Here is a 12,620-nt window from a genome sequence, read left to right as displayed (position 1 = left end):
AGCCGTGTGTAAACTTTGCACATATGTCTGAAACAGATTTCTACTTGCAAATATTTTTTAAAAAGCTGTAGACAAAACAAAGAAAAACAAAAAACAGTAAAAATAATATACAAGTGTAAATTTATGTATTAAAAAAGGTAGTTCAATTGTATAATTTTAGAGATTTGGACCACTGTGCATGGGTCCACAACGCCAACATTGGTTACCATTACAATATATTTTTTTTCACACTAAGTTCCCTAAACCAGTACAAGGCAGCTTAGTTTAAACAGCACCTTTTATACAGGTGATGTGTGCAAACAGAAAAAGCTTTGGCAGTATCAAGCAAATAAACAAATTAAAAAAACGTATTTACGTATTTTAAGAACAATTTTCAACATGATACTAAATTTAAAGAAAAGCGTTTATTGATTTTTTTATTTAAAGAAAACAATAATAAAGTCATGCATATCATTTTTTGATTCCCCACCATAACGGCTGTTTTATGTTTTATTTTTCAACTATAAAAATTTAAATGTAAATATAGACCAGAGTAAATATTCAAAAATACATATTTTTGGATTTCTTTTTACAAAATTGTGTGTGGGTGGGTGGGTGTTAGGCCCATGTAATGTCCAAGCAGGAAACTAGGGAGGAGGCCGAGGCGCGCAAACGGCGATGCGCGCTCCCGACAATAAACAACTGACGCTTTCATCCGGGAACTTTATGGAACTCGCTCTCCAACATGGCGGCGTCAGGTGAGGTTTATGTGGGTGAGCGCCGTGGGTCGGTTATTAGAAACGTGTACAGCGAGTTACTTCAAAACAAATTTTCAGTAAACGTCTTAAAAATGACACGCTGTAGCCTGATCGGCTAACGTTCTTGTCTCCGGCCTGAACGCTTGTTTGGTGGCTGTTTAGCCCGCCGAAGACGCAGATGGCTGGGGTTAAGCTAATGACGGAGCAACTGGCTGTTATCGCAACGTTTTCGTGGATAAATCGGAAAGGAGGCTCTGGGGTTTGTTGCTATGCGACCTGTTTGTTTTCGCTCCATATAACATGGACTGATCAGGGGGACATAGGTTGCGGGTCGTTCCCGCAGAGCTGGCACACTGCATGTCAGTTGCAGAGCTACTCAGCTAGCCGTGGCGCTCGCGCTCAGGACACCGGGCGCAAGCGCGAGTTCTGAAGGAGGGGTTGGGCTGAGGCGTCCAGGCCGCCTGAAGTAGAGGCTCCCCACGTGTGCGGCGCCGTTCCCTTCTTAGCTGGCTGTGGTGAAGCTGGGCCTGCTGGGTCGCATCCGAAGCGCCGAGCTGTCTGCGTCAGAACTGGAGTCGTGGTTGGTTCTTTCAGCCGGACAAGTCCGACGCAGTTGATGGCGCACTTGGATCCCAGCGCTGCTACGTGCGCCACTAGGCCCTAAAACCTAGCCGGCTAAGCAGGGATACTTCCCCGTCAGCACTCTTCTGCTGACTAAGCCCGCATAGACACAAAAGACAAAAGCGATCAGCCCAAACAGAAACCTCCCGACACGTGCTCATATACTACTCCCGCTAAGTTTTGCCCCTTTAGTGCAGCTTTTTGGTAAATTACCTAGTGATGCAAGCACGTGACGTTCACTATACCGAGGCTTTTCCTATAGAAATAGAAGATCAGTCTGGTTTTCTGTACACCTGACAGCCGGGATTTTCACAGAAAAGCACAACCAGCTCTGTCTCTACGCCTTTTCTGCCTCAAACCAAAAACATCCAACCTGCTCTGGTTGGATCATGAATGAAGCCTCGTGAGAAACTGGGGGCTTTGTGAGGAATGTTACACTACTGTCTGACCTTCAACTCTTCATATTTGATTGCTTTGGCATTGATTAAATGTCATGAAACCAGCTTTTGCCCCCTGTATTTTTTTGTGGCTTGCTGTTCTGATGGATTTATTTTAAATGGCTTCCTCAAGAGATGTCTACTGTAGTGAAGGGTGTGTTCAGCATTTCAGGCCCACGTGAGCTAATAGGAGTCAAGCGCCTTCTGATAAGTGGCTGGCTGCCCTTAGTTTGCCTCATCTGCCCTTTGCAGCAAATGTGCAGTCAAACCTACTGAAGGTGATTTTGTTGTAAGAAAATCCTGTTGGCTGCAGGTGAAGATTCTGGGAAAATGGACGTGTCCTTCGGACTGCCTTCCACTGTTGCGTTGTGATCGTGTGCAACAAACTTTGCATGTCGAGTTGGTTTAAAGCTCTCATCGTTTTGACTTAAAGGTGCATCGTGTTGGTGTAATTTGGCAGTTGGGCCTGCAGGCCACTCCCTGAACATTTCTCCAATGGGGAAATAAGTGTAATATTTATCATGTACACATGGTGCCCCCCCCCCCCCTTATCTAACTCTGCTCCACATCTTTTTGCACAGAGGAAAAAACCTGCATGCTTCAGGACAGACAGAACAGCAGTTTTACGAACAATAATGTCGTTCTAATAACGCCTCTGTTTGGGCAACACAAATATTATCTGCCGGTACGCTCAGCACCAGGCTGTGAAATTTGACTAACTTGAGGATGACGTCTCCTAACTTGATGTGTGGTGTCCGTCTATCTTCTAGCTAAGAAGAAGAACAAGAAGGGGAAGACCTTCAGTCTCACTGACTTCCTGGCAGAGGACTCTGGAGGCAACCCCGCCGCGCCTCCCAGCTACCCAAGCAAGTCCACGAGTTGGGCAGATGATACTGACGACCTGGATGGAGACGGTGAGCAGAAAAAAACGAATGGTGTGTAGTTCAGTGTTTTTTATTCTCTTAATGGAGGAAAAGTTTGAGCTGGGGATGTAGTTGGACTCTTCTGAAACTGCCTCAATACTACGGAGTGCTGAAGGAAACGAGCATCAGCAGGCTGGTAAAGGCAGCGGGATGCAGGCGACGTTCAGCTGCAGAAAGCTCACATCCAGCAAAGGATGGAGTTCTGCTTAAGCTTTCATAAAACTGCTCTAAAATGTGGACTTGATCACACTTAATTCCTTTGTTTGCTTTTAAATAGTGATGTGAGGCCAAACCTGTGAAGAGTTTGTACTCTGAAAATTAAAAAAACAACATTTCCAAAGTACGGTTTTGTGTATTCTTTAAAAAATCAAAATCCTATATTGCGAAGGCCAAGAGGAAAGTTCATGTTGTAAAAATGTCAAGGAAAAGATTGCTGTACTTAAAAAGCAGCTGTTTGTGTGGTTTTTTTGTGTTTTTTTTTCTTTTTTCTTCCAGGGCTTTTTGCTGTGAATCCTAAACCCAAAAGTTTTTATTTTTTGTTGTTGCTGTATGTGTTGACCCTTTTAACACCTGGGGGGTATTCCAGAAAGCACGTTTAAACTACCCCGACTTTAACCCTGAACTCTGGCTGAAATCCACCTGAACTTGCTTACTCTGGGTATGTCGGTTCCAAAAGACCGGATATGAGTTGGCGTAATTACGCTGGACTTGGTAACCCTGGGTTAATGTGCATGCACGGCTAGTACATAAAGACATTCTCAATGGATCGCGATTTCCGGAGTCACCATGGAAACGCATGGAGAAAAATAGAGAGCGCTATACTTCAGTGAGACAGAGTCTGAGATTTAAATGACGGCGTATGAAGATTATACGTCCATTAAAAAAGTAATACGGCTGCATCATCAAAAGAAAGAGTTTCTGTTTGGAGAAAAAGAACGGACAAAGTAAACGCAAGAGTTTCTGATCTTATTTCTATTGCTTTTTATAAATGCTTTTTGTGAAAATATATACAACTTATCCAACTTTAATTAATTCAATTGGTAACAAGTAATTGAGTTACATTTATTCAACCTAATTTCTTACATCTATAAAACTCAATAAATATTTTTACAACTCAAATTTACATATTTATCTAACTAAATGTCATATTACTCCAATTCAATTAAATGTTTTTCCATCTTAATTTATTGTACTTGTGAAACTCTCGTATGTCTAAGTTTGAGCCTGCAGATATTCTCATTTTTAGAACAATAAAATGAATGATGCAGAATTGATTTAAAATATATGTCATGCATTCAGTTAACGTGACTCTAACTTTAACTTCAGTTGTTACGACACAAATTGGCACTAGGGGTGCTAAATAAACTCATCATCATCTCCCTCCCTCTCACTCATGGTGCAGAAAGAATTAAACACAACGGGACAAAAAACGAAAATAAAACACAGTAAAACAGCTAAACAACTAAACACATTTGGTCAAAAACCCACACTAAACCCAAATCCATCCAGACAGGCAAAGGGAATGGTATCCCACAATCCTTTGCGCTGCCAATCTAACAGCATCACCAAAGTTACACCTATTTAATTGAATTAATTTGAATGAAAGTAAAATAAATGTCTGATAACTACGTATTATTTTTAAGCTGACTTAACTAAAAAAAGGATTTATCTTGACTGAAACAAATAATTAAGTTAGATCAAAGTAAAAAAGTTTATTTTTCCAACATCCATATGTGGTTTTATCACCCTCTCATGGTGTATAAAGTATCATCTGAGCTTCTTCATCCACTAAATCATCCACTTTGAACCATCTTCAAATGGACACGCCATGCTGCTTCACCTCTCTGAAAACAAACTAACCTTCAACTAAACCTGCTCCAGACCAGGTTATGTTCAGAGCATGAGTTGCTATGGCAACTTGACATACCATGAAACATACCTCCATTTCTTGAACCGAAAGCTGAGGTTATCCGCTTCCTTAGCCTCAAACTTACAGAGGTAACTAGCATAACCTGCTTTCTGGAATACCCCCCCAGAGCAGTCGCCAACAACACAAAATAAAACCCGCTCTTCGAGCTTCTGTAATTCTTCAACTGTTTATGTGGAGAAAAGATGCTTTTTTTCAGCTTATGGCCTGTTCACACCGGGACGAATTTCGCCCACGATATTCGCCGACGTTTAACGCGTCGTGACTAAACAAAGGGCACCACTGTGTATGTACACACCGACGCGAAAAAGGCCATGCGTCAAAGCGTCACTTTTTAAAAAAACGCCTCGGGCTCGTTTTTTTGGTTCGACGCGCGGCGTCGAAAACTATACGGCCAATGAGAATGGCGCTTTTGCACACGTGTTTGGAGCTTCTGAAGTTACAGTAAAACACAACTTGGGGGCGCTCAAACATCAAACTGCCTTTCTGAGCACATATACCAGCGAAGAATATAGACGCCAAGTAGCGTCTACACTGCCACGACGAAATAATGACGGACATTTTAAAATATCCCCGAACCAAGCACCAGTTGGAGCTACTGGTGCTTGAAATATTCATGTTTTCTTTGTATTATTCTGACAAGCGCGTAAATACTTGCTCTCTTCTTCTGAGTGAAAAGCGACTTTAAGAAGCGTAAAGTTACGCAGCGCCACCTTGTGTACAGGAGTATTTCTGTTTTACATTAAGCGCCATCTAATGTCAGGGAATGAAATTGTATGTTCGCTCGGCTCATCGTCAGCGAAAATCGCCTGGGTGTGAACACTAAAGACGTGGCGAAAAACGCTGGCGAATAACGCCTGGCGAATATTCGTCCCAGTGTGTACGGGCCTTCAAAACAACACTGGAGCTGAAGCAGCAGTGCTAAAAGTTTACGAGAAAACTGTCAGGGCTCATTTTTTTGTTTTTAATTAATCAGAAACTGTCTATGTAGGACTCAACCCCGTCTGACTCGATGAACGTTTCTTTTGACGTTTTTTGAAAAAGCCGTTACGCTGTCATTTTATTTTATTTTATTTTAGACAAATGAAAATGCATAAAATGGAGTCAAACTGCCGCCCGTCTGCAAAATCACTAGTTCTTTGGTTGTTTTTGACTGTTCTGATGCTTTTATCCCTTTTAATGTTTGTATTCTGACTTAACTTTGTCTTTTAAATCGCTGCTCATGCAAACACATTCTCTTTGTGTGTTTTTACATTTTACAAACATTCTTTTCTGCTTCAGTTACCAGCTTTTGTCTCTCGGATAAACATTTTTCTCTCGCCTTTCTTAAGTCTCAACGTCATGGCACACTGACGAGGATACATACAGGGCGCCCCCCATTGACCGCTCCATCCTGCCGACTGCCCCTCGCTCGGCGCGCGAGCCCAACATCAACCGCGCCAAACTGCCCCGCAGCCCGCCGTACACCGCCTTCCTCGGCAACCTGCCCTACGAGGTCACCGAGGAGTCCATCAAGGACTTTTTCCGGGGCTTGGCTGTAGGTTCAACCAATGCATGGCCACACACCTCCACATTACGACACTGATTACTTATGCGTTAGCAATTCATCTACAACCTGTTGGATGTTTCTTTTTTCTTCTTGAACGCTGGAGAACCTCAGACTCGAGAATAGCAGCTTCTGATTATCAACACATTTATTGTTTCTTCTTTAAAACAAACCTATGACAGGAATGTTTGCTTGCTCCATAGTTGATCCTAAACTGGGTGTTTCTTTAGCTCAGTAGGTTAAGCAACCGTCTGCATGTTGGTTAAGGGTTCAAGTCCCAGGCCTTACAATAATGTGCCCTTGAGCAAGACGCCAAACCACAGTCTAAATGTTGTGTAATGTTTAGAGATATGAGATATTTGATTGATTTCCTGTGTCTAATAGTAATAAATAAGCGTGTTTGTAGGATCTTCCCAGATTAACTAATGTGGGGTTCATCCCTGCTGGCGTCTTTGCTCCATCCCGCTTAATCATCAACGTCTTTGCTCTCAGATCAGTGCAGTGCGTCTGCCCCGGGAGCCGAACAACCCGCAGAAACTGAAGGGCTTCGGCTACGCCGAGTTTGATGACGTGGATTCTCTCCTGAGGGCTCTCAGTCTCGACGAGGAGGTAAGATGGGCAAACGCAGAAATAATTAAATTTGTTCTTTTTTTGAAAGTGATTGGTGTGAAAAACATTTCTTCTTTGTCAATAGAATCTAGGGAATCGCAGGATTCGTGTTGACATTGCAGATCAATCTGACAAAGGTATGAACTACATTTCAAAAATTAAAATTTCCTTTTTTTTCTTTGATGTTCAGATAATATTAAAGCTAGCATGTTTTAAGGAAATAAAGACTTTTACTCGTCAGATAAAGACGGCGGGCCCATGGGGGGCAGAGACAGGGGAGGGCGCATGGCCGACATGGGACCTGACAAAACGGACAGTGACTGGAGAGCTCGGCCGAGTTCAGATGCTGATGACGGGCCTCCACGAAGGGATGATGCTTTTGGAGAAAGTCAGTCAAGCACTTTCTATTTTGTCTTTGTTCTGGTCTTGTTTTAAATAAAGTTTTATTGCATTGAGATGTTTAGGAGTTTTTTTTCACATGAAGTTCTTGTTGTCTTGTTGTAGGACCACGGGACCGTTACGAGTCAGACCGCTACAGAGACGGCCCGAGGCGCGACGATCGATACGAAGGAGGAAGAGACCGCTACCGTGATCGCTATGACGACCGGGACCGGAGGGATCGTTGCGACGATCGGGACCGCAGAGATTATGATCGAGGCGGTGAGTTGGTTGGCTCTGTTTCTGCGTCCTGATCGGCCTCCTCTTCTGCACTTTCCTCTTTTCGATGAAGTAAAATCTCTATTTCTAAAGATCGCCCCGGTTCTCCCTTTGTCTCCTCTTTTCAGGTTTTGATTCTCGCGGCGGCGGGGGAGGTCGCCGTGCCTTCGGTACTGGCTTTCGTCGAGATTACGATGACACTCGGGGAAGCGGCGATCGCTACGGCGACAAGGATCGCTACGCCGATCGGGATGACCGATACGAGAAACGAGACGAGCGCCGTGAGGAGAGAGGTGTGTTTGTCCATTTCAGGAACTATTTCCCTGAGTTTCCATATGGTATCCCGCATCCTCTTACAAAAATGATCGATATAAGTTCCAAGTTAGCATTTATGAAGTTTTTACGGTCTAATGAGTTCTAGAAATGACTTTATTTCTGCCAAACTGTCTGTGTTGACGGTCCTGGCACTTGTTTTTGCCTTTCAAGCTCCTATACAAAGACCCAAGTTGAACCTGAAGCCTCGGTCAGTCCCGAAAGAAGAAGAAGGTCCTGGCAACAGCGGCGGCACGTCTCCGGCTGCCGCTCCCAGCTCCGGCAGCAGAGCCTCGTCCATCTTTGGCGGAGCCAAACCTGTTGACACAGCGGCCAAGGAGAGGGAGGTGGAGGAGAGACTGAAGAAGGAGGAAGAAAGGCTGCAAAGGCAGTTGGAGGAGGACAAGAGCCGAGGAGGACCTGACAGGAAGATGAGGGACAGGTCAGGGGACGGTCAGAGTGTGTGTACTCTAACGTTTTTTTCTCAAGAAGTCTAAAAATGTGCTCTTTTTCGCAGGGAACCTGGTTGGCGCAATGAAGAGACTCCCACTGAGCGATCTCGCACAGGAAGCGAATCTTCACAGCAAGGAAGCACTTCTGGAAAAGGTGAGATCCGGAGCGTCGGGGCGCTCACGGACTGAATGTTTTTGGGGCTTCTCTCTAGAAACTCTTCTGTCTTTTAGGTTCAAGGTGTCGAGATGGCGAGCGCTCCGGAGAGAACGAGGTTTTCTCTGGGAGAGAAGGGGTCTCCTCTTCCCCTGTGCCCTCACCGCAGAGCTCTTCCTCCAAAGAACCACTGAAGGTGATGCCTGCTCCTCCTCCCAAGGAGAACGTGTGGGCCAAACGGAGTGCAGCCAGCACAAGCTCCAATGACGGAGACAGCCGGGCCCCGGTCTCCCCCGTCTCACCAGGCGGGTCGACTCCTCCCAAGCTCAGGTGAGGAAACCTGCAATGATGTTTAGAAGATCTCATTCATGAATTAAAGCCTAATCACTTTACCTGGAAATCTGTATTTTAATTTATTTTTTTCTCTTTTTTTTTTGCCTGAAGTTCCTCAAGTTCTTCAGATGAAAGAGGTTCTGGAAAAGGTAAAATTCGCAGGTTCAAGTCAAACCGGAACTTTTTATTTTTTTATTCATTTCACGTCCACTTTCATGCCTGAGATTTTTTAAATCCAGCGTGTGGAGTAAAATGTCTCTGTCAAAGTGTAACGTAACTCTCACTCATCTGTGTCTCTAATTGAAGATGAGAACCGGGGCCGAGGGGGGCCTGCTGGGCCTGGAGCCGGGCGGGGCCGAGGAGAAGCGCCTAACAAAGACCGAAGAAAGGAGGCAGACAAGTCAGTAGAAGTTTAGGAGTCACCCTGGTGCTCAACGGCATCCGATGGCATTTTTCTTTTCAGAAGTTTTTATTGGTGGAAAAAAAATCAACATCCTCTGTTTGAATTTCACCTCAGAGGTTATAGAGATGTGTGCTTGAATCTGCTTCCCCCCCTCCTGTGTTTTTAGAAAGGACCTCAAAAAAGACAGAGACTCCAAACCCCCCCCAGAGCCAAAGAAATACGAAGAAACCCCAACCCCTGTAAGTCCTCCTCTGGGCAGCATCACACTTATCACCACCTCCTAGTTTCATTTAGATTACAGTAAAGACCCAAGCCCATGTAAAAGGTGTCTCTGTTTTTTTTTTTAACATGTTCTCATGGCATTTTTCTCATCATGAAGGACAAATTTAAAGAACATTTAATCTAAAATTGTGTTTCTGAGTATTTCTTTTATTTAAATTGTTGTGAGTCAGGAGCAGACAGTTGGAAAAGAATCACATTTATGGTGTAGAAATACGCTGGGCGGGCCACAGGCTTTCTGTTCTGCTCCATTCTGATGAGTAGACAACTAGATCCATGTGCATCTTCGTTTTCCTCGTCTGAGCTCAAATCTAGCAAACTTTGTCCTAGAAAACGACACAGGTTTTTGATTTGGCCTAAAAACGGCATCATCATCATCATTGAAAAGCTGTTGGAAACGCTTTAATATCACGGTCACTCGTGTGACGTCTCAAGGATTTTTTTGTGCAGGCTTTTTTTTCCCCTCTCTTTACAGCGCGCTCTTCTGTGCCCTGATTGGCTGTTAACCTTGTCAGTCAATGTCTGTGTCGTGTGTGCTGCACTTTCCTGCCCAGTTAGGCAGTTTTGATTTTGAATATCCTAGCAAAAATTGCTTTGTGCTGGTGGACATCATTTGGGTGGGTTGGCGTCTGTCTGTGGTTTTTATTTTTTTTGTATACATTTTTCGGCTTTTCTTTTTTATTTTTCTGTGGCGTCTGGCGAGAACTGCAACTCACTGAAGGTGATGCGCCTGCTCCTCCTCCTCCTCTTCCTCCTGACCACTCAGTGACACAAATTGTCGATCTGTGATCAGATCTTTAAATCGCAGATTTATCGATATCTTGATATCAAGCTTACGCACATCGCAAAAACATCATGAAAACAATGTTTTTGGTTGTGGTGGTATTTGGTCATGTATGGCAAGGTGTTTCGTCATCACAATATTGATCACTAATATCGCATATCGCGATTTCCTCATATCGTGCAGCCCTATCCTTTTTTCCGTCTGTAATACTGGACTTAGTTTTTCTACAAAGGTCGGAACAAGAGAGAAAAGTGTGAAAATGTTCACGTCTGTCTGAGAAAAGTGTAGAAAGTGTGAAGTGAGGACTTCCATGGTCATAAAACATGACACACGTCATTTATGAAAGCGTCCTCCCCGATGAAAAGATCATTAGTGGGTCTTTAGGGTTTCACAAAACATTGTTTTTAAACATGTTTAAAGCTTCTTCTTAAATTAAAATTCATATTTTTCTCTGCAGAAATTCAGCTCTGCTAGCAAGTACGCTGCTTTGCTAATGGACGGAGACCAAGGAGACGACACAGAAGACGTGGAGTAGAGAACCCGGCAAGAAAAACAAAAACGAAATGCCTCAAGTTCAAGAAGAAAATGACAGTTTTGGAAAAAAAATAAAATAAAGAAAAAATGACCACACATAGTTTATTGAGACAGCTCCTCACGCTGAAGTGGCTCCTCCCTCTTTTCCTCTGTCAAACCTGACCCCCCCCCCCCCCCCCCCCCCCCGCGCTTTCTTTCCTGCCAACATCCGGACTTGTCAGTTCTAAAAAAAAATAGCCACATACTGGACTTGTTTTAAATGGGAAAGAGGAGAAGCTGACACAGGAAAAAATGGATGAAATTGAATTAATTGTAATAAATAAATGGAAGAAAATAAAGTGTGGGACTGAATTTGTATGTTTGAACTGCAGATTCATCTGCACAGAAGCTTTGGCATTTAAAGCAACATGAGTCTTTGTGTCTGTTCATAGCAAAAAAGGTAACTGAGTAATAATACCTTACTTTGACTATTTAGCCATAATAAATTAGGTTAAATATGACATTTCCTATGTCTAAACATTACCAAGTATTTTCTGTATATTTAGGTGGAGTTCATCACTTAAGCAGACATGTCCACAATAACAGATACATTTGTGTGATTCTCAGAGAGAATCCATCCTGAACTTCTCTGATGCTGCCGCATTCCTCCACTTTCAGGGAACATCGTCACAACTGGAGAGCAGCTCTGGTTTTGCTTCCAGCCCCCGAATGTCTTCCCGCGTGGAAGTGTGAAGCTTTTCCATAGATTCCAGTTCGGGAATGTGAAGCTGAGGGGACATCAGTGGGCATCAGGCTGAGCAGTCAATTTTGAACTTAAACCATGTAGATAACAGGAATGGAGAGTTGCATCATGGGGCTTCTGTGTGCGTCAATAAGGTGTATTTTCTTTTTGCTTCTGGTGTGGTCTAAAGAGGCAGATGGTCTCCTCGGTGTTTCTCCAGCTGAGGCTCCTAACCGGGAGCTGGACTCCTGTTGGCAGCTGTTGGAGCTCCTGCTGAGCCTGAAATGCCACACATGCAGGAGCGTGCTGACGCGCAGTCTGCAGCTTTTGCCAAGATTGGAATTTCTTTAGCTCTATGAACCTCCGTGCAGTCAGAAACCAGAATGTGTTGAGGGAGCAGGAAGTTTACGGTGAAACCATGAAATGCACAATTCAAAGGATTTTACTCCTTTGCAGATGCTCCCTGTTATGTTTCTCCAATCAGCTCTTCTCCAGGTGTGCACAGCAGGACGAACCGGTCAGGTGTATCGTCTCCCACTTAAACGCCTGATCCAGGTTCTATGTTTCTGTCTGATCCCAAACAAACCTTCAAAACTTTAAATTCAGCAAAGCTCATTAAAAATCAAAATCCGAATTTGTTGTATGCAAAAAAAAAAAAGGAAATAGGGGGAAGGTACTTTTTTAATGGAAAAGAATCTAAAAGTCCACCCAAAAATTACAGGTGTTAAGGGGTAAAAATAAAAAAAATGGCTTAAGGCAAGTTTACGTAATACATTTAAGGTAGTAAAAAAATAACTATGCAGATGTAAACATTTGAATAGAAACAATCAAATGCAGCTGAGAGCAGGTGGGTCTTTAACTTGGATTAAAATAAACGCAGGTAAACAATTTTAAAAGGGGACGTGAATCAAATTTTTCCTAAAAAATGAGTGGCTTTGAACTTTCGCCCAGTGATTTAGACCCGAGCAAAACTATTGACATTAATTTCAATATGTCGCATGTCAAGTGGTCTATGCCTTTACCAGTCAGGTCTCACGTGTCCCTGGAACGGGTGGACCAAAGACCAAGTTTCCAGTGTCATTTTATTATTTTTTAGGATTTTTTTTTCTCAAATTTCCAAATATTTCAGTAATTTTTGAGCAGGTTTTTTGGAACTTCCAATGCTTTTCTTTTTTATTTTAGTACACATCC

The 12,620-nt window shown here is 43.3% G+C and overlaps 1 protein-coding gene across 4 annotated transcripts; it reads left to right on the top strand.

Moving 5' to 3' along the window:
* Positions 1-640: 640 nt before the first annotated feature.
* eif4b (eukaryotic translation initiation factor 4B) lies at positions 641-11,046 on the top strand. Of its 4 annotated transcripts, none has more exons than XM_011475580.3 (15): positions 641-737; positions 2,566-2,709; positions 5,977-6,182; positions 6,684-6,800; positions 6,886-6,937; positions 7,027-7,188; positions 7,305-7,460; positions 7,586-7,750; positions 7,944-8,211; positions 8,287-8,375; positions 8,453-8,705; positions 8,820-8,857; positions 9,015-9,108; positions 9,278-9,350; positions 10,632-11,046. In XM_011475580.3, exons 1-15 carry the CDS (start codon positions 725-727, stop codon positions 10,707-10,709), a joined length of 1,908 nt encoding a protein of 635 aa, XP_011473882.1. In that variant the 5' UTR covers positions 641-724; the 3' UTR covers positions 10,710-11,046. The 4 variants fall into 4 exon arrangements, with proteins under 4 accessions (XP_011473882.1, XP_011473879.1, XP_004069226.1 ...); XM_011475577.3 differs by having other exon boundaries at positions 2,566-2,730; XM_004069178.4 differs by having other exon boundaries at positions 642-737; positions 7,042-7,188.
* Positions 11,047-12,620: the final 1,574 nt, after the last annotated feature.

This window comes from Oryzias latipes, chromosome 5 (assembly GCF_002234675.1).
Source record: "Oryzias latipes chromosome 5, ASM223467v1".
In the NCBI taxonomy this organism is placed as follows: domain Eukaryota; kingdom Metazoa; phylum Chordata; class Actinopteri; order Beloniformes; family Adrianichthyidae; genus Oryzias; species Oryzias latipes.
The sequence above is the reverse complement of the archived record's forward strand: the minus strand, read 5'-3'. Positions and strand labels throughout refer to the sequence as shown.

Bases quoted from the DNA above. Each gene is read 5' to 3' on its own strand.
- eif4b (XM_011475577.3), top strand. The intron at 8,212-8,286 runs GTCAGGGGACGG...TCTTTTTCGCAG, and splicing joins GACAGGAAGATGAGGGACAG to GGAACCTGGTTGGCGCAATG. The intron at 8,376-8,452 runs GTGAGATCCGGA...TCTGTCTTTTAG, and splicing joins AGGAAGCACTTCTGGAAAAG to GTTCAAGGTGTCGAGATGGC.